This window comes from Danio rerio, chromosome 20, assembly GCF_052040795.2.
Source record: "Danio rerio strain M-AB ecotype USA chromosome 20, GRCz13ab, whole genome shotgun sequence".
Classification (NCBI taxonomy): Eukaryota; Metazoa; Chordata; class Actinopteri; order Cypriniformes; family Danionidae; genus Danio; species Danio rerio.
In genome coordinates, this window is record NC_141040.1 from 25,121,339 (window position 1) to 25,144,303 (window position 22,965).

The following is a 22,965-nucleotide window of genomic DNA, read 5'->3' on the forward strand; positions in this document are numbered from 1 at the left end:
GCTGGGAATAAACACCTGAATCATATTATTGTCTTATTCAGATTAAGGCAAATCATTAGATCACTGATGTCCATGTAAAAGTAGTCACAAGCCCCAAACCCAGAAAAAAGGTGCTCCCTGATTTTGATGACAGCCTTTCCACAGCTTAGTAGTAAGCTAATGTTATGTTTTTAGCATAATGCAAATTGTGCATTTATGCTAAAAAACAAATGATCAAAATAAATACATTAATGCAGTTCAAATAAATTAAATATGAATTGATGTTTACTTTTAAACTTGTTATAAATATACATTTATATGGTTCAATTATAATGATAGTGATATATATAAAATTTTATATATATATATATATATATATAATTTTTTTTAAATTTATTTTGTTGATTAATTTTGTGGCTAAAAGGTATCGGTTCAGACACCGTTTTGGCACCGGTACAGTTTTAAAAGTATCGATTTAGCACCGGTATCGAAAAAAACCCAAAGCCACAGTGTGAGAGAGAGAGAAATGAAGTTTACTTTCATTTCTTCCGTCGCAGTGAAGTAGGGGCTTCTGCTGTAACTTCAGTGTCAGTGAAAGGCTGTCCAGTAAACAAACTGTACATTGTGCAGAGTTTTTGCGTTTTAATCACTCGCACTCACCTCCCTTGGCATAGTACTTTACCGCATATGAGATAAATGACATCAGTACATATTAACTGTTTAGGATCTATTTCTAAACTGAGCGAATTGTCCGCATCTGCATTGCGATGCACAGAAGAAACAATTAATTTTGACACCCCTACCACTTACCACTGTTACAAAGTTTTATGTCATGCACTCTTATTGCGAGTAGTACTCGCTCTTGGCGTGAGTAGTAGATTTTTTTTATTTAGTTTGTTTATATAGTACAATTCATAGAAGTGTGATAAGCCATACACACTTTTGCTTGTGTTTCTGTACGTACAGGATCTGACTGTGTGTGTGTTCATGGCCACTGCTGTCCCTTCTTGCTTAATTAGCACCCAGAGGGGAGGGGTTTGTTGTATTGTCATTGCTAATGATCTTGTTGGCATAGCAGCCGAATGCTAAATGAGCCGTGTGTGTACACACTCACCCAGAGCGTGCCCTGCGTTGGCCAAGTCTGCAGCGATAAGCACCACGCAAGCATAATTTTGTATCTCGCTTGGTGCTCCTGCCTTTCAGACTCACCGGACACTTGTCTGACTTGCTTTATTGATGGCGATGTCTCATGGGTCTGCAAGGTTAACTAGACCCATTGTAGTCGATGATAGTGCTTTATTATTGTGTCTGTAGGAACTCAACCCCAGTGTGGGAATTTGCTGAAAGAGGGGAGGTTACAGAGCTCCAGAATATCATTTACTGGCCTCAGGGCTCCGTGTGCATGTTGGTTTGCGGCGTCTTGTCCTCCCATGGTCATAATGCAGCTTAAACAATGCTATTGTCCGCTTTTGTGCCCTGGAAGCCTGGCGGAAAATGACAATTGACTGAGCTGAAAAAAGTCATGTCATATGGACTTGTAGTGTGCAGAGGTCACTGCCACATTTGAAGAGGGATTTCAGAGTTGGAATAAGCAGGGATTTCTCTTATAAGGTTGTGTTGATGATGAGGATAAATGTGAAAGACATTTCTCGATGTGGAGCTCATTGAATCACAATATTTTCCCCTCTCCAGTAGGCATGGGCCGGCATAAGATTCTAAAGTATGATAACCTTGGATAAAAATATCATGGTATGCTCTAAAATATATTCTTTTTAAATGTTTGGGTAAAAAAACGACAACTTTTTTTCCCCTTTGAACACAATATATCTTTTTTTGAGTAACATTTAAATATTTTGGAGTGGTAAACATGTCAAGCTAATTAATTTAAAAAAAAACTTTGACTTCTGTCGTCTTTGTTAGTTTCAAAACTCAGATTTCTTTGCATTTTAAATCAACATCTTTTGAGATCTTTACTGCTGGAGATACTATTGTCCTAAAAATGTAAAAGAAAATCGTACACATACCTTAGGCACAGGGATAACATGAGGCAGGGCTGTATTAAATCTATTGCATATGACAAAGTATTTCATAAAGGTAATTATAAACTCAGAAATGTTGAACACAGTAAATTACTTAAAACTGTATGATTAAAATCAGTTGAAAAAATTAACTTCTTAACTCTTTTTAGGTTTGTTTACTTATTAGATTCATGTGCATTTCTTAATATATTTCATAATAAATACTATCATAAAATAATTGTGGATTTTCGTAAGACATTTTTCAAAATAGATTGCATACATAATGTGTACACAATGTGAATAAACTTTGCAAAACGATTTAAACTGCAAGCACAAATGTTCTAAGTTAAATTAATATATACTAACTGATGTAGTTTTGACAGCAAATTAATGTGTTCACAATAATGCAAAATATATTGAACATTAAAGATTAATAACACAATAATTGTGTATGACTCACAATATGAGGCGATATGGAGAACAATTCGACTATCTCGACTTGCATGGTGTATAGGGTTGGGCTGATAGACGACACTATCGTCCATCGCCGATGGCCAATAAACAACACGATGCTGAGCCGGCATCGCAATCCATCACCCCCCCACCCCCCCCCCCCCCACCCACCCCCCCCACATACTCCATGACCAGTTTAGCTCATGCAATTCACCTATACTGCGCAGGTCTTTGGACTGTGAGGGAAAAATCCACGAAGAAATGCCAACTGCTCCAGCCAGGACTCAAACCATCGACTTTCTTTCTGTGAGGCACAGTGCTAACCACTGAGCCACCGTATTGCCCCACATACAGTACATGAATGCATAAATAATACATCAACTCACAAAATGCATTATAAATAATAAATTATGTTTACATTGACAAACTTGACAGAGTTAAAAAGCTGACGCTTGGCACTCGGTCAGCACTCTGCGAGCATTCAGCCCTCATGCACACACATCTTACAATTCCCATGTTCTACTCTATGTGAATCAGCGGCAACTTACAGAGAAGCACTGACCTGGTCCTCGGTCTGGTTAATGAGTTTTGCTCTCCAAAGTTTGATGATTTTTCAATAGCCCTCATCATTTGATGATAGTTCTCTGTGTCCTCAATGAAGACTCATCAAAGAGAAATTGATGTACTCAAAATTATAACTGATGTGCAAAATTATAACTTGCCCTTGTGGGACTGGTAACACATGCAATATTTAAATAAAATCTAAAATATATTACATTACATTTAACAATGCACTTTCATTTCTCAAGTCAAAGGCCCACATGGCAGGTGTCTGAACATCACATAAAGTTTGCCAGAACCTGTAATTACCTGTCTGAATTTTTTTGATAATTTCAAAGCAGCTTAAAATTTGAAGAAGGTGGCAACCTCATAATTCTTTGTGTAGGAAAAACACTTAGCAAATGGAGCCGCCTTATACTCTGACCTCTTCTGTGCTGTGTGCCCCCTAAGTATTTTCATTTTACATGCAGTGTTGTCTATAAATGTTGCTGTTTGACCTCATCATCAACAACTTCATTGTTCTGTCACAACCAGATAATTTTGGGTGTTGAACTTTCAGTGCATCCCTAATAAATGGCAAATCAGAGTTTATGAATGACAATGTTCAACTTATAGCAAAATCCATATCATGGCACAACATAATACCAGTAGACATGTTCATGCTGGTATAACCCCGACCCTCTGGTGTGACTTTTAAAGACAGCTAGAAATCCCTGTTGAGCTAAACCATTTTGGTTGGGGCTGAATGTGGGGTTGTTAATGAGGGTATATGGAGAAGATCACATTATTCTCGGAATGAAAGGCTATCAAAGCCACCCAGAATCCCTCTTGAGCTACAGGTTGGATGAGGGTTTCTCTCCAGGTTTTTCCTCAGCAATTTTTGCCAGACGTTTTCTTTGATCCCATCCCCTCCCCACCCTACTCTCCTGTCATTACTCAGATCCAAGGAGCTGCTTCCTTTGGTTTAATTAGACTGCAAGCTCACTTGTTTTCCTCTGAGAGTTGTTGTGGCTGGTCTTGTGAAGAAGCTAGATACAAAAAAAAAAAATGCATCGTGGGTTTGGAATTGAAGATGGATGTGTAATCAATAAAGGGTTGACAGACAAGAAAAGGGCAAGAGAAAAAGTGCAAATGAAATGACCTGGTCACCCCCTGTCGACAGTGTGGCTGAGGCCCCTGCGTATTGGTGATGGAGTAGGGGACACCTTTCTCTTGTGAGTGATTGATTACAGAGCTGGCTTTTCAACCTCCTCTTCCCATCACTAAAGCAATAATGTGGACTTTGTGAGGTGACTGGACCTCCCTGACACCCCCGAACATTCCCCTACCAAGTCTAGACTTGGTTGACACAAACATGACCTTGTCATGTTAGGGTGGGTGACAGCCATCAAGTTTCTTGCTTTTAGAGGGGCAGTGAGAACAAAGTGCACTCGTTGTGATCAGTCTTGTGCTGCGGGACCCTAGGGAAGAACAGAGACTGAATCTTGTTAAATTGATCTAAGGGATCGGATTGCACTTCATTTAAGGCTGATTTATACTTCTGTGTCAAGAGCACGCATGTCCTCCGGCGCAGCTTGCACGTGGTTGCTTAGCCCATGCCCTGACCGTCGCCGATGCTGACACACACCTCTTAAAATGTTACGTCACAACAACGCGTAGCACATACTCTGGGATTGGTCGGCTTGGTAGCGCTGACGAGTGTGGGCGGGACTGAGGGCCGCGTGAACCTGTTGAAGCAAGTGTTTGTAAGTGTCGAGTCCCATAAAGGAGGTCCAGATGGAAAGTTTTGTTTTGTGTTTACCTTATGATTAAAGTTGTTGCAGGTCCGCCAGTTCCTGCCTCAAAGTGAGCGAGTTTGAGCTACTTCTACATTAAAGTATCATTCAGAAAAAACAAAACCCCAGCAACGAAACTTGACACAGAAGAACATAACATACTTCCTGTTAGCGTTCATGAAATGTTCCTGCAGAGCAACACAAACGGCACAAAGAAGTACAATTGCACAACGTGCAAAGCAGGGAAGGTCATGCCAATCACTCAACGCAGAAGTATAAACCAGGCTTTAAAGGGCATTTGGATTCTTGCAGTATAATGTGCTGAATTTGCTGAAGAGGGATTTCTTTTTGATTAATATCCATCACAATCCTTTCAATAACTTCCTCCAAATAAAATAGTTAATCAGATTAATCGAAATGAAATTGAGCAAAAGTTGTGACTGTCATGCAGCTCTTGTCAGAGAAGCACTATTCCCTGAAGGCCAGAGGGCACTCTTGAGCAGAATCTCTAGCTATGCCAAATTTGATTATCTTTGAATCCTTCGGTCTTTCATTATTAGGCAAGTAAATTGTATGCAGTGAAAATGTATTATCAACTGATGCCATTTAAGAAACCTGTGATGTTGTTTAGAGTTGCTGATAAAATTTGCATCTTTATTTGATCTGTTTACTCAGGCATAGGTGAAAGCTGGGAACATGCATCCATATCTGGTTAGGCAATGAAATTCATGTAGGATTAACTGTGTTTGACAATTTCGTTTTAGCAATATTTTCTAAAATGGAATAGAGATTTTCTTGTTGCGTCCTAAAATCTACAATTCAAATGAATGGGAAACGTCCTTGCCTTGTTGCAACTTGATACAAAAAAGGATGTCAGTTGCCTTTAATTGGCATGGTGCTGTCTTGGATTTGTAGTAATTGAAGGTTGTGATCAGTGTTGTCCACTGCCTCTCCACCCTTAGTTTGGCCCATATCTCTGTGTCAGTCAACAGTTCAGCTAAAAAGATGGGATTGGCATGCCAGATTAATGGAGATTACATGCTGCAGTTGCTCACCATGGAATGAATAAATGACCTGCAGGTCCCCTGAGGACAATCAATAAGTCTGGCACAGAACTGGTGCGACGTGCTCATTCTTTGAATGAAGGATTTAGTGTGAATGTCAACTTGAATATATCACTTTAAACATGTTGCTTTATACTTTAATGTGAATTGTTTGGGATAAATGAAATTCAAGTGAATATCACTGTATAGCTAGCACAGTTTCAGGTTTCCCTGATCTATTTTGTTTTGCTGGGTGTTCACATCATTTAAGTATTTATGACAATTAGACAGAGCCAACATTATAGGATCTTAATCGAAACACTTGTGGGATTCTAACTTCCAAAAGTTAATTGACCTTAATAATGTCAATGGGTGAAGAGGATTGCATCTTCCTGGTAGGTCAGACGAGAGAGATTTGCCTCTCTCTGAAATTCCTTTCCCAAATGCAGCTGATGAAATGAAGCACTTTTTCTTACTGAGGTCACAGAGGACTGGAGACCCATTTTTTTCCCCTGTCTCTTTCACTTACCAAACCAAAATCTCTCCATTTCTGCTTCTTTTCTCATTCGGTCTCTTTGTAGGGTATTGACATGGTGCTGAAGACCTCAGTACTTTAGATAAGGTGTGTGAAAGCTCTCAGACTGCCTCACCTCACACTCTCTGTCAGCTGCATGTCACTTGTTCGTGACTGCCAGTGGTAAACACTTTACCCTGTTAGCAAATATGATCATGGGTTGATTTAAAATAGACATTGTATAATGTTGTAAACAGAAGACTTACACTTAGACGGTTCTTGTGTGTGAATGCATCAGAGCATTACAGCTGATTGCGTGTGTGTGCTGTTGCCAATTGAATTGGCGGTCTGGGAGCCTTTTGAAGCTGATGAGAAGCCTGATGAAAGGTCTCCAGGGTCATTCTTAGCCTCTCTCACTTCAGCCCCCTCTAATTTAAGCCCTGCCCCTCTTTAAACTGCCCTGTCCACTGACTGTGGGAACCTGCACCTGTGGCTCCCTCCACCACCACCCCGCTAACCACCCACCTACTTACACACGCACTCTCATGGTGTGTAGTCTTAACATCCCGACAAAACTCCAGTACATGCAAGTATATGATTTAGCTTGTGACGCGTATTGACCCACGCCAGGCTGTCTGTGTTAGCTTATTCACAGCCCGCTATAAATATCCTTGCTATCAGCGAAAGTAGTCCATGATATGGAGGAGAATTACTTGTAGTGAAACATGACGTGCATCTCCAAGGGAGCTTGTTTGGGTGTGTTTTGTGCTGCCATTGCATGTGCTGCTTTTAGGGGTCGGACTGTGTGTGTGTGTGTGTGTGGCCGGAGGAATGTTCTCGGAGTGTCACGAGACTCAGGTTGATGGTGTCTCACAGTGATGGGTTTTAGATGGAGGTCTTTGTTCACTGGTCACCTCCCCCACCAGTCTTTATCCGCATCTAGCCCTTTGGGCAGCTGTCACATAATCCAGCTAATCAGAGACCGAGTGTGTGGGAACAGGACTGTCCCCGTGTTACCGTGTCTCTCTCTCACACACACATACCCTCTCACACGCATACACCCTGACATTCTGACCTTTCTCTTTGGGTATGCGCATGGCATGCTCTGGTGCGCATTGACCTCATGTGCGCGACCAACCGGATCAATCTAGCATATTCATTTACTGATGGAGCTTTGGACCAAATCCACATGTCCAGATAAGCGTGCACACACAACAACACGCATTTCACGTTTGCGCAGATGCTCGCTACCACAAGACCCCACTAATACGCTCTCTCACACCGGCCGCCCCTCGTGTTGGGGGAGGGGAGGAGAGGTCAGAAGCCCAGTAGCATGTCGTGGGATGATCCACGTTCATGTCAAATAATCCATCTTTTTAAGACGCATCTGTTGTACGTCTGCATGGATATGCGGCCCACCCACTCCCAATCCAACCCATCCAGACAGACCTGGTGCTGACGCTAATCCCTGACTGCATCCACCAGACCGTACTACAGCCCCCAGCCTTTCCAACACACACATCCATGCTGTCTGGCTCCGCCCCTCTAACTCCACCTCTGGAGAAGCGTGGGTAAATCTAGCAGGTCGCCTCCATCTGTGTTTTTATGTGTGCATTCATCACTGATTGATTGATTAATTAGTCTACAGCAATCTCTGAAATTGTACTCAAATATAATGTGGGTGTATCTTGCCTTTTGTCAATTTGTCCAGTTGTCTGGTTTAGTATTCTTTGCAACTGTTAATTTATTATTATTATTATTATTATTATTATTATTATTATTTTTTGCCGGGTATTATGGAAATTTCCAGCAGGCAAATGTGTCAGTTGTCTGAGGTGATGCTACCAATGCTAACTCCCCAAAGGACTGTTATCATAAAGAATAATTTACATATGAAAATTATATTTACAATATTTTGGCAAACATTCTAATTCTACAGGCTGATTTATACTTCTGCATCAAGCGCACGTGCCTTTGCGCGGTCGTATAGCCTTCGCCACCTCTCAAAAAAAGTAACTACGGCCCAAATTCCGATTTGTTGCCTATATCTGATCATTTTGCTTGTCTGTTTCTACCTTCTTTAATTGTGAGCCATATCTGATTAATGTATTTACACTTGCCATACAATGTACGACGTTGCGCATGCGTAAAGGCGGGTTCTAGCATCTGCTCCACACTAGTCCTTGGTGTCCTTCACCATTCATAGGAATTTGTGGGTACGAGAGAGATCTCAAGTCTGGTGGGAGCAAATAGTGGTAACTGACCACTTTCTTTCTACATGGTTCCTCTAGTGTTCTTGTTTACCGAGTCGGTGTCTCCACACACGCACTTCCTTCCACATCAATAAACTGTGGACGAGTACCACAATATCGCAAGTTTAATGACATGCATAACGGAATGCCCCAATAAGTCTGAACTATTAACATGATAGTCACATACCCGATTTTTATATCCGATTTATTTCCACATGTGATGGAGGCCTGAAACCGATATCTGAATAACCGAATGCTTGTGTTTTTTTTTCGTGTTTACACGGTCATAAAACAGATCTGATCTGTGTCACATATGAGCAAAAATAAAATGGAGTTGGGTCACATTTAACTGTTAGTGTAAACGTGGCCTATACATTGCAATATTGCCTAGCGCAAGCTCTGTGATTGGTTTTATAGTGCAGACGAGTGTAGGTGGTGCTGAGAGCTGCAAGCTTGATTGAGCGAGTATTTACAAGTGTCAAGTCTCGTGAAGGAGCTCTAGATGGAAACTTTTGTTTAGGGTTTACCTCATAAATAAAGTTGTTGCACGTCCGTCAGTTCCTGCCTCTCAATGAGGGAGTTTGAGCTACTTGTAGCGTTCGGAAAAAACAAAATACCTGCAAAGAAGCTCGACACAGAGGAATATAAAAACCTACTGCCAGCTAGCTATTCGGAAGTGTTATTGCAGAGCAACACAAACCGTATGCAGAAGTATAAATGCACGACTAAGCGCAAGGTCCCGTGGGTCACTAGACGCAGAAGTATGGTCAGCCTTAAGAAAATTAGGTTAGGTCCCTATTCTGTCTCATAATGTTATAACTAATTTGTTTTGTGACTGGACCTGTCCTAAAGTGTTGACATTGGCAGACAAACATGCATTTTTTGTTGCACAAGAGCACAAATTATCAGTCTGTATTCAAAAAATAAACATTGATGACAAGAGACATACATTTAGTACACTTTCATCTTTCACTTGGACCAAAACAAATAAAAAAAAATATATATATATAAGGCTGCTGAGTTGATGTTTGCACTATTAAGTCATGACAGCATATTTGTGTGTTAATTCTACCTTAATAAACTTAGTTATTACATTTATTGCTTTGTTTTTCTGCAATATATTGTGATATGAAAATAACTTCACAAGATGACTCCATTTAGAAAGAATTCACAATTTTAGATTGATTGGGAATATTTTGGGGATAAGTTGTAGGAGAAAATTGGCATAAAATGTAATAAAGAAATCACATGCATAGATGAATACTATTGAACAAATATACAGATTAAATGAACCAAGCTTTATAATTTTCTGAGTCAAACATAAATTCAATCATCATGTGTAAATAAACACTCTACAGTGTTTCTTCTGTAAAACTAATTCAATGCAATTGTTCTTTGCTAAAGATTTTCAAAGATGTACAACTTGGTTTAAATTTGCTTAAAATCTTACACATTCCCAGATCTTAAAAACACATGCAAATAAAAATCATTCATTCATTTTCTTTTCGGTTTAGTACTTTTATTAATCTGAGGTCGCCACAGCGGAATGAACCACCAACTTATTCAGCAAATATTTTACCCAGCGGATGCCCTTCCAGCTGCAACCCATCACTGGGAAACATCCATACACTTTCATTCAAACACATACACTGGGGCTGTGCAATTAATCGAAAATCCAGTTTTGATTTCGATTTTTCGGCTTCTAACGATTATGAAAAACCATTAATCGAGATAAACGATTATTCCATCATATACCTGCCCTTTTCAGTTGTACACATTCATTGCTCTGCAAAGCTCAGTTCCACATGAAAATGACTAAAAGCATGTACTGTAATGTAACGTTTGCAGCACAAGATGCGCATCATTCATATTTTTAAAAGCACGAAAGAGCATGTGCTGTTGTGTGTGTGTATTATAGGAAATACTGTAAAAAAACATCTGTTAAACATCATTTGGAAATATTTATATATAAAAAAATTCACAGAAGGGCGAATAATTTTGACTTCAACTGATAATCGTTTTGAATAATTGTAAATACAATTATGACCAAAATAATTGTGATTATGATTTTTTCCATAATCGAGCAGCCCAACATACACTACAGACAGCACGTCTTTAGACTGTGGGGGAAACCGGAGCACCCAGAGGAAGCCAACGCAAAGACAGGGAGAAGATGCAAACCACACAGAACTGCAAACTGACCCACCCAAGGCTCAAATCAGCGACTTTTATGCTGTGAGGTGATCGTGCTACCACTGCACCCCCATGTCACCCAAATGAAATTCTTTTACTCTAATAGTTTTGAACTGTGAAACCATTAGGTCTGAACTCTAATAGGTCTCAACTGTTCTAACTGGTTATTATAATCCTAGCGTGATGTTGCAGATCCTGTGATGTGACTATTGCATACTCTGACATTTAAATATCAATGCTGAAACAATGTATTGTGCAGCTCTGCTTTTCAAGATATACAAGCTGTTTTTCAGTTTAATGAAGTTTCATAATGGCTCATAATCTTAATTTACTTGTTTAATATTTTCATAATAAACTATGGAATTTTTATAGCGTGTAAGTGTGTATAAACAGTCTATACCAATCAAAGTTAATCTAGATGGTCTCTCGGATGTCAGAGGAGCATTAAGAATGTTTCCAGATTTAGTTTGAGCATTCAAGGTGCGGCTGGAAATCTCTCCCTCCCTCCCTCCATCACATGGGTAACCTAACCTTACTCAACTGAAACACTGCCCGCTGTCATTAGAGAGGACTGTAATGGAGCTTTAGCATCTCTGTCATTTCATTAGCTCTGCTTGCTTAGGCAAACATCACTATTTCTATTGCTCATACTTGGTCAAGGGCTTGAATAAAACTCTTACTGAGTATTTTATTTACATTTAACAGACACCTTAATTCCAGAGTGCAATAACACTACTTAAAGTGTCTGCCACCATTTTTTCTTTTTGGATTTTTTAGCGGAGGTGTGCCGTTTCTATGTCCTATTTCACCTTGAGCATATAAAACAGGTCATGTACATTTGGAGGAGCTACCTGACCCATATCTGTCAACCTGGGTCAGTTAGCAACCACCTAGAATACCCTGAAAATAGGGGTAAGATTCTTTTGGGACTGCACAATCCAATCTGATTCTGGGAGTCGTGATTTGATTCCAAGATTATTCTTAATTTACACATTTTCCTATTCCTTCTGCTGCATAAAATATATCTTTCAGACTTCACATTTTGACCAGAATTGGTGTTGCAATGATTTTGTTTTTGATTGGAATCTAAGTGTGACAGCACTGCCATACTAAAAAAGATTCATTTTATCAACAAGGTTCTATTCAGCTTGAACAAGCTCTTAATTTTAAAATGCCAGATAATAAAGAGCAGCTCTTATATCAAAAATATAGCATTGTATAGGTTTTAACTTGTTTATAACCTTTATTCAATTTCAAAGAAATGCAAAAAAGTGTTTGTTAAAATAAAATTTGTTTATTTATGTATAGATTATATTGGAATTGCTTTTAGGTCAGAGCCACAGAGAACTAGTTAAAACAAAGTTGGACTCAATGCTTCATTCATTTGCAACGCTTTTATTTTCATTCACCGTCCGCATTGGCAAGACACAAGCCATGAGTGATATACAGTTCTAGAGGTTATATGCAGAGCTATTGTTTCTTCCCATACCGATAAGCTTCCGGTGAACGATTAATGTAACTTTTAATTTGATACAGTTCCTTTTACAGTAGCAATGTTGTAATGTACTTCAAATACAATCAGTTAAATAGACTTCAGCGTTCATTTAGTTGTTGAAGCGTAAACAGAGATGAAAAGTCATTTACATGTATGCGCCCCTCAGGATCAGCAGGCGAGCGCAAAAACACCATTGAAAATGGAGTAAAATAAATTTTAATATTTTAACAGACATGGCATGGAAAAATGTCATTTAATGCAGTGTTTGACCCAATTTCTGGCGTATATCATTTAGGCAGTGAAGATCGTTGATTTGTTTTTTTTTTATTTTTTTTGTTTTTTTTTGTTTTTTAAAACAGACCTTAAACGTGCCAATTTTGTAGTGACATACAGTTCACCAGAAGCGTTTGTCCAAGGTTACTGACAAATTAAAAGTCTTCTTGCATGCTTCTGCATATACAGTATGGTAGTTGGTGTCCTTGCATCACTTTATTGCCACACTGTCTGTTTTCTGTCATGATTTGAAAGATCTACGGGAACCACTGCATGCACTTCATCTAAAGACACTTGTTCTCGTTTTGCCATGCTGCCTGTAATTTGAACAACAGACACTGGACGAGAAGCGCTTTGCCGTGCCACATCTTAAACATCCCATAGGTTTGTCCAAATGAAGTGAGTTTGGCAACATGTTTATGCGCCTGTCAACACTTACTGTATGTTTCTGTTTCTAGCTCGCACCAATGCAGGTCAGCACCATTGTGATTTAGTTTGAATACAGAATTTATTCAGAACTTTTGAGAATTGCTTCATAATTGTGAGAAAGAATCGAAATGCATCAATGAATTTTTTGTTTCCCACCTCTACCGAATGAACACACGAGAATGCCCAATGTTTCAGTTAGAACCACCACAATCCGCATAGTAATGTGCAATATATTGAACTATGTATGGGTTTTTGTGTGTGCGCGTGCACACCACCTGGACATTGTCCCAAAATAGATTCATGAGGGATGTTAACAGCACTTTTACATTCTTACAATTTTTTTTTTCCCGAAATTAAAAGTACATAAGGTGTAAGTCTACTTGTTGTGTTTTCAGAATTGTTATTGAATTTATTGAATTTGAATTGATTGAATGGGATAGCCCCTTGAGATGAACCATCTCACTTTCGAGGGGATCCCTAAGAAGTACAAAATGTATTGTTATGTATTTTCTCCTAATGTTATTCTCTCTCTTTCTCTCTTAGCGATCCTACACACTCATCCTTGAAGCTTGGGACTGGGATAACTCCACTCAGAACAGTGAGTATTCGTCTGTAAACCCAATATGATTCACTGTTGCTGGCTGCTGTAACCTTTCTGGGTTCCATTTTTTTATCTTTTATTTTTTTGCTCGTAGTGGCTGTAGAGAGTTGTTAGCACTTTAGTGGATGACTTCATTTATAGGTGATGAAGCCTGATCCTTGACGATAAGATGAAAGTGTTGAAGCTTCCCCCGTGATGAATTTACAACATGTCAGGGGTGAATTTGTTTTGGCGTGTCAGGGTTTATCGGTCCCGAATAGGGTTATTTAAGGACCTTGTTATGTGTATTTACTGTGAAAGTTGTCAGTTTTCATGTTGGCATTTAGTGGGTTGGAGGTATGCGTTAGGTTTGATATTTTTAACCACACTAAGCAGGGGCTCATAATTTTTGACAGATATATTGGCTGGATGTGTTGCTTACCCAAGAATCATTACCTGAGCTTCCAAAGCATTCCAGAGCAGGGAAACTCGCACAGATGCGTAGTTTGAGGCTCAAACAAGCACAATCTTGCATCTTCCACACATGCTTCAATAGTGCACGCAAGTCCACCGAGATTTCCCAATAAATCGGATCATTTGAAGACCTCTGTTGGCTGTAACCGCTCTGTGAAATGTCCTGAGGATCTTGAGTGTTGTGTCATACAAATAAATTATGGTTACGAGTTCTTGCCAGACTGTCAGATTGACAATGTTCGATTGTTTAAAACATTACTTGATTGAAATTGTAAACCTTGATCATATCTATAAGCAGAGTAGCAATTATGTTTAGTTGATTTAAGCCCAAATGTGATGAAATTATTATATCAATTAGAGGCACAATCTTGACTTGCAACTACAGTTCTTGAGGGCTACCAACATGTAAAGATGTTGGGGAATTAACACGGGCACCATAATTCCACAGCTGTATCCTGTTTTCTCCCTCAGCTTTTGTCTGGCTTGAGGAATTGTCGGTAGGAAAGGGTCAGGCGAAGGAATTCTACATATGCAAAAGAAAGGTGAACGCTGGTAAAACGGGAGAGACGGAGGGGGAGGGGCTGGCTTTGATCTAAGGATGTGATCTGTAAAATTACTGTATATTTCAGTGTCTGTAAAAATTCCAAATGCAAACACACACCTCACCCTCTGCTTGAAGTCATTACGTCCTGTTTTTCGTTTTCATCTTTGGAAGGACTTCAGCCTGAAACAATGGCCCAGAGTACACTCATTTGACTCGCTGTGCGTTCACAATAAAAGCGGCGAGAGCAAAGTAGCTGGAAGTCTTTTTTTTTTTTTTTACAATGGGAGCCGGTGGCAATAAACAGTGAGGAGGACTTTTCCAGTGTGGCCGCGAGGAAAGTTGAAATCAAGTCAGCTTTATGGTAATGAGCTATGATGCCCGTTTCCACTGAGTGGTACAGTACGGTACGGTTCGCTACGGTCACCTTTTTTCAAGCTTGCGTTTCCACTGCCAATGGTGCCCTTTTGGTGGGTGTGGTGTATGACAGAAAGTGTCAGTCAACGTCATTTTTAATCAAGGAAATGTCAAAGTATGGTCTAAGCAAAGCAATGTCATTTTTTTTTTGTTTTTGGTTGCTGAAACAATCAGTTGCTTAGTTTTTTTTCTGTTTCTCTTTTGTTTTTTTTTGTTTCACTCTGGCGTTCGTCCTTTTCTGAAAGGATCGTCTGATGTCAGAAGCACTTCAATAATCACATGCATGTTATTATCATCAGCTCAAGAAGTTTGTTATTTCAAATGTAGATGTGTGGCTCAAATATAGAACCGCTCGCGCTTTAGACGGTTAACAAATACGGGGCACAGGATAGATTCTGCTCTTCTTCTTGCCTTTTGGCTGTTTATCAAGACGACAACAAGATTTGTTTAAGCTCGGGTCGACCATGGCTCGTAATTATGTGTATATATTATTATAGTGTAATGTCTCGGGTGTGTATTTAAAAATGGCTATTCCTTTGCTTTCATTCTCCTGCTTGTGCACGAGCGAGTGACTTATCTCTGTAGACCAATACAGTTCAGCTGCACGTCTTGCTCCTCCTTTTGGTACCCTTTTGTTGTGCTAGTTATCCTATCCAAAAGGGTACCCAAATAGAATGGTACAGTTCGCTTTTTAGTACCTTTTGACAGTGGAAACGGCCATAAAAGCGTACTGTACCACTTAATGAAAACGGGCCATTGAAGTTCACCGCTTGAGAGGATTCCAGAGAACACAGTCCTGTGAAATTGGGTTCCGACAACAGTTTTAGAGTTTATTGTAGTCACTGGATTTCCAGTTATGGATGATTTCTTACAGGGACATACATTTTAAAAAGTTACTTGTTAGTTGATGTGCAATAATGTTGTATATATTTTTTTGTTAAAGCAGGAATCTCATGCTTATTATAATGACAGTACAAAACCACAACACAAAGCCACATCACACACAGCAACTTGATCTTTCATAGTTAAATTTGATCAACGCTGATTCACACTGAAAACAGAAAGCATGTTTTTTTTTATTTAACTGATTTGCTGCAATGGCCCTTTTAAAAATGGAATTAATGTAGTAATTTTTGATGCTCTCACTGGCAGGGCAGTAGTGGCAGACAGCATTGTGGCCAGGGCGGCCAGTGAAAACTTTAATTCTCTTGTCGCCTTCGATGTAAACGTACAGTCACTCATTTGAGGTGACTCGGCCATCTTGTAGGCCTCTTCTGAGTTTATTCATCTGGAATACACTTAGCATGACTAGGCAGTGCACCCGGAGTTGAGGTAGCATGTAGTTGATTTGTTTGTTATTTAAATGTGTGTAAATTAGGCATGGAAAGAGAACAGTGTTCAGGGTATACCACGGTTTGGAAAAGTCAAGGTTATAAAAATGCTGAAATTTTCTACTATACCATTCTTATGATATTTGTAAGATATTTTATTTACCTTTTTTATTAATGTTTTAAGGAGAAAGGTATCTTCTGCAGAAAAGGTCCCCAAAGGTGCCATTTTAAACTGTAAAGAAATCTGTGTTTTAGAAACGAATAAAGACAGCAGGAGTCAAGGATTTATTTTGATTATTTAGCCTGATATGTTTACTGCTACAAAGTACTTTTAAATGTTTCTCAAAATAAAATATATTGTGTTCAAAGGGGAAAATTTTTTTTTGTTTTTTCCCAGACATTTAAAAAGAATATATTTTAGAGCCGTAATCACAATACCGTGAAACCGTGATATTTTTTTCCAAGGTAATTGTACCGTCAGATTCTTATATTGGCCCATGCCTAGTGTAAACGTATAAACTCAGTTTACATATTAATTTCATTAATAGTATTGTATAATATAAAAATATTAGCATTTTTGTACTGTATTTATATGAATGGTTTATTTTGAATGTGATTAATCGTTTAACAGCACTAATTATTTCATCATTTATTAAGGATATATGATTTATTATAAATGAGGATTTAGGCTTACAGTAGTATTCTCCTGACCAACTGTAAGCAATGGTGACCATTGATCAGAAATGCTTGAAACTGACCAGCTCCCTTTGATGATCTGGAGCACCCTCATTGACTTGGCAGGGCTCTGTTTGAGACAGTGGCTTCATTTATCACATGAGCCCATAGTAGAGTAGGCATGCCAAACATTAATGATCTTGTCATAGAGAGAAAACGCTGCCAAGGTCTGTCTGATGCGACTATCTGCAGTCTGTACTCACTCAAGGCTTGGCAACAAAAGCATCCTCCTCTCTCCAATGCCGTTTGATACTACTTGTTTAGTATGCAGTGTGAACGCTCAGAGCTGCCGCACCTCTTTTCTTAAACCGGACACGTCTCCACGCCTCCTTGTCTGTCTGTCAGAAACCCAAGGGCAAAAAATATCTCTCTCATTCCTTTGCTGGGGCGAATAAAGTTTAGCCTGGACACTTGGAGAAGTTGTTCTAGTTGAACCGATAAAATTAGCAAGCATACATTTTTCATCGATGCCTGAAATGATCTGTCAGAGTGGTTCACATGTGTACGTGTTCCCCGTAGGGCCCTGCAGGCCGCAGGAAAAGTCCTGTAGCATTGTTTACTCTGCAGGAAGGGCTCAGGACTGCCCAGTGTTTAGACATTGGGCAGAATGGGCCGGCAAAAGCTCGCTCCATTGTTCTTTATCTGGAAGCGCCAGGGCTATTTCTGTTTTTGTTGCTTAATTCGGTCGACATTGTCAGGGGACGGGGAGGAAGGTATGTGTATGTGCGCCCCGCATGTGTGTTTGCAAGAGGAGAAAGACGCGGACGCGCTGTCCGCGTCGGGACAGAGGAAATCGCAGGCCCCCCGTTTCCACCGTGATTGTTCACCGTCTCCGATCCCACTGCGATAAAGATTGCTTTCTTTGCAGAGAGGCTGGGAAAGCTTGGGAAAATGGAGCTCTTAATGTGAACGCTAACCGCTCTCAGTAGCAGGAGGGATTCGTGCTGAGGGTCCGTGTCCTCGTGGACCTGGACAATGTACTTGATGATTAGGACTAGGGTGGGATACAAGTCTTTCAAGGACGGCTTGGGCTAAGAGCTGAAAGTCGCCAGCTATGGAGACCAGTGGCTTCCTCTGCCTGCTGCTCTTGCCCAGATCTCCCTGGTAACAGCAGTCAAACTCACACCCCTCCCTCCGGCCAGACATCAGTGTTTTTATTAGAACAACTCCATTTTTGACTACAACACACGAGAAATTGCTTGCACAAGCTGCTGCAATGATGATGAGGTGCTTTAATGCAGTTGATAAGAGTGTTCGATGTGTGTTTAGATAGTTGTGGTGAGGTTACTGTCCAAACCCTTAAACGTTTTTAGATTTTGAACATTTTATCACCTCATCTCACACCTCAGGCCCTACAGTATAATACATGTAAAAATGATAATTGCTGACAATTTAAAGAATAGGTCTCAAACTCAAGGTTGGAGCAAAACTGTGCAGAGCTGCGACCCTCCAGAAATCAGTCAAGCACAATTAATCAATTAATCAAGGTCTTCAAGACTACTAGAGACTATTAAACAGGTGTGAGTTGGAGCTAAACTCTGCAGAGCTGTGGCCCGTCAGCAATTGAGTTTGAGACCATTGTTTTTAAGGGATAGTTCAACGAAAACTGAAAATTCTGTCATCATTTACTCATCTTTTACTTGTTTGAAACCTTTGAGTTTCTTTTGTTGGACACAAAAGAAGATATTCTGAAGAAAGCTAGAAGCTTGTAAACATTAGCTTTGTGTCCATCCAAAGATTCAAATTAAATTTATGTGCAAAGATGGATTATGCATAAAAGATGTGCAATTAAAGCAGCGTTTTCTATCCAATGAGTCAAAGAGAACAAAATTGTCACTCCCTGATAAACTGGCGTCAAAAATCAACCGTAAAAATGGAATTGGCAGCAGTAGGAGAATCTGTGTGAATCTTTTCTTCGTTTAATAAATGACTTGCATCTCAGAAGACATTGCCGACATGTAATAAACCAATAGTGGTGGTAGAAGGCGTGAGATGTGGAGTACAGCCGCTCTTGACAATTAATACTGAAACGGTTAAGGTTTTTTTATGCTGCGTTCACACCAGACGCAGAAGAATTGTCAAGCACGAGCAATTTACATGTTGAGTTGATGCAAAGACGCAAATAGACATCCTGCAGCGTGATATGCACGAATAAGGTGGTGGAATGATGCGACTCGTTCAAGTTGGTAAGTCTGAACTTTAGCGGACATTCAATTCACGTTAACCAATCAGGAGCTTTCTCTTTTAGGGGCAATTCTCTTGACTGAAGGACTTTTGTAGCTGAAGTGTTTTTCTTACAGTGAAGATGTTCATTTTCGAATTGACTTTAAAATCTTGATGTTAACATTCAAAGCCATCCACAATCTCGCCACTCCATATTTGTCTGCCCTCATCCACATTTCTGTTCCTTCTCGCACCCTACAATCTTCTTCCTCTCTCCACTTGTCTGTTCCCTCTTCTCGCCTTTCAGCTATGGGCAACAGAGCATTTAGCCGCTCTGCTCCGCGGCTTTGGAACTCACTACCACCTGCCATCAGAAACATTGACTCCCTCACACTGTTCAAATCAAGACTCAAAACCCACTTATTTAAGATGGCTTTTAATACTTAATTTTATCTGCACTATTGCTGTGTATATTTTATTATGTCTCTTGTTGTTTTATTGCTCTTGTTGATTGTACGGTGTCCTTGAGTTGCTAGAAAGGCGCCTTTTAAATAAAATGTATTATTATTATTATTATTATTATTATTATTATAAAGCACAGTTTAAACATAACATATTTAATAACTAATTTTTAATAACTGATTTTTTTATCTGTGCCATGATGACAGTACATAATATTTTACTAGATATTTTTCAAGATCCTAGTATTCAGCTTAAAGTGACATTCAAAGGCTTAATTAGTGTAACTAGGCAAGTCATTGTATAACAGTAGTTTCTTCTGCAGAAAATCTAAAATATATGTTGTTTAAGGGAACTAATAATATGGAATTGTTAAAGTAGGTTTTGAAATATTTAAACCTGCTTTTATTCTAGCCAAAATAAAACAAATAAGCCTTTCTCCAGACGAAAAAAATATTACAGGAAATACAGTGAAAATGTGTGTTGTGAAGTGAATTTGATACGCGAATGAATCAAGTAAACCCAAAATGTTCATGCATCTATTTACGCACGAATAGGGGAATTTATCCGTGCGTAGCATGTGGTGTGAACACAGCATTAGAATGACCAAAACAACATATCAGATGTTTTACAATGTGCTCAGCCTGCTGGTTTGTCCGTTCACACACATTTTTTTATTATCACATGATCTCTTACAACAAAATCACTTTACCATTTTTTTAATGTCCATACTGGAAAATGTTTGGTAAAAGTGTTTCCATTATGCGCATCTTTTATTTATTTTTTGTCCTACTCAGTTATGTGCATATGTTTTTGATGCGCATTTTCAAAATTTGTTTTTATTTTTTTATTTTTTAAGGGCATATCCAAAACGTGCAGAACAATAGTTGGATAGAAACATAGCTAATGACTATCTGTTTGTCCTACTATGAAAATCAATTGTTCCAGGCTTTCAGATTTCTTAAAAATATCTTCATTTTTATTTATCGGAAGAAATAAAAGTTTGAACCCACTTAACGGGGAATACATCATTTTTATAAATTTCATTTTCATCTGAACTATCCCTTTAACAAGACGATAGGTTGAAATGAAAACCCGCTGTAGTGATAGCTAATAAATTACTTGATTTCAGATGGTTAACTGAGAGCCCTTTGTTTTGGCAGTGGTGTCATTCATGTGTGAGTGTCTTTTTGTTGTGCAGTGATTTGTCTGAATGGATTTGTGAGGCAGGAAGCTGGCAGAGAAAGGACAGTGTGAGTCACTAGCGAGTTTATAGCTTTAAATCAGGGTCTGTCCTGTCTGCTGTCTTACAGCTGATCTACATTCACCCATTTGCCATCACAGTGTACTGGTTGTGTAAATGAGTTTTAGCTCTGTCTCACACATGGGGATTAACGGGAAAAGTAAGTTACGTGTTGTGTATTTGTTGTTTCATTTATTAGGTAATATATTGCTACATTTTCTTGTATTTAACTATGTTAAAATAGCAAAATAAACAGTAAATGTTAATTGCTAATTTGTCGTCATGACCCATACCTAGAAAGAAATAAGGTTGTATATTAATTAATTATTTCCTTTTTCTGCAGATGGTGAAGAAAATTTGATCGAACGGCACATTCACGCAAGCATGGTAAACCCCGGCGACCACTGGCAGTCCATCCGGCACCCTGGCATCACGGCCCACATTGAGTACCGCATCCGCGTCAGGTGTGATGAGAATTACTATGGGAGTAAGTGCAACAAACAGTGTCGCCCACGAGATGACTACTTCGGTCATTACCGATGCGATCCATCTGGAAATATTGTGTGTCTTGATGGCTGGATGGGAGAGGACTGTCGGACAGGTGGGTGACGTTGACCATCTTTGTTTTGTGCTTTGCATTTTAGTTTTAAGTTATATACATTCATTCATTTTCCTTCGACTTAGTCCCTTATCAGGGGTGGCCACAGCAAAATGAACCACCGACTATTCCAGCATATATTTTACACAGCGGATGCCCATCCAGCCGCAACCCAGTAGTGGGAAAAAGTAATGAAGAAAACATGGATAATATTCATACTTCAAGTTCAAGTTCTTTGTTATTATTTTGTCTGTGTAAAAACACGTGACCAGTGTTTTCAATACTGTTACATACATTGTAAAAATTATATGTTCAATTAGTCCTGACAGCATATGTTTTTAGGTTATGGTAACTTATTAAAATAAGTTAATCATGTTCTAATGTAATTTTATAAGTTTTGCAAGCTGTTTCAGATCAGTTTAACACAATATAAGTTCAATGGACTCATAAGGTTAAGGCCACCAGCATTGTTTTTATAGTGTATTATACTATTAACGATACTATTACAGACTAAGTAGATGAAGCAGCAATACAGGCTATCTCCTTGAAAATGACAATGTTTAATTCCTCTTGAGGACTTGAAACCTACAATTAATTTGTTCATAAACAAAACATGGCAAAGGGAATGGGACAACTGCATTAATAATAAATTACTTGAAATTAATGCAAAAAAAAATAAAAGACTCTTTATTATAGTTTTGAGACCAGGCATGATCAAACTATCTATACTAGATGTTGAATTGGACATTCTAGGTTGACTCATTTGTATTTACTGAATAAAGAAGCACCAGCTAAATGTAATTACTGCCAGGCTGCTCTTACCGTAAAACATATTTTGTTGGAATGTGGAATTTGAATACCATTAGACAACATTACCACCAGGAAGAATCTTAAATTATTTATCAAAAATTAAACAGAAAAAATATTTAATTTTGAACTTTTTGTGTACATTTAATTTATTTCTATCTTATATATATTTGTCTAAGTAACTATTTATTGTAATATGAATTTGTTTTTATCATTTAATATTTTTATGTGTATGCATTTTGGCATGAAATTGCCATAAGTTGCTAATGTGGCAATAAATAAATAAATTAATTAATTAATTACATACTATGTATTCATAAATAATTGTACTAGGTTTTTTATTGTTTATTTATTTTAGCTTTTGTAATTTTTGATTCAATAGTTTGTTTTTATTTATTTTAATAATGAATTGTATTTACATTTTTGTGTTCTATTTCAAGTAATTTCAACCAAAATGAACATTTACTCACTTTACTCTCTCTCAAGGGGTTTTAATTTCAAACCTTTATGAATTTCTTTTTTCTATCGAACCCAAAAAATATATATTTTGAAGAAAGCTGAAAACCTGTAACCATTGAGATTCCTGCTTTCTGCAAACATTCTGCTTTTGTGTTCAATCGAAGAAAGCAACT

The 22,965-nt window shown here is 38.6% G+C and overlaps 1 protein-coding gene across 2 annotated transcripts in view; it reads left to right on the forward strand.

The window, feature by feature from the left end:
* Window positions 1–22,965, forward strand: part of jag2b (jagged canonical Notch ligand 2b) — an 84,868-nt gene that overhangs the window by 15,035 nt on the left and 46,868 nt on the right. For both annotated transcript variants that reach the window (XM_087296310.2, NM_131862.1), the window contains 2 exon segments: window positions 13,529–13,583; window positions 21,272–21,529. In XM_087296310.2, coding sequence (XP_087152436.1) covers window positions 13,529–13,583; window positions 21,272–21,529 — 313 coding nt within the window.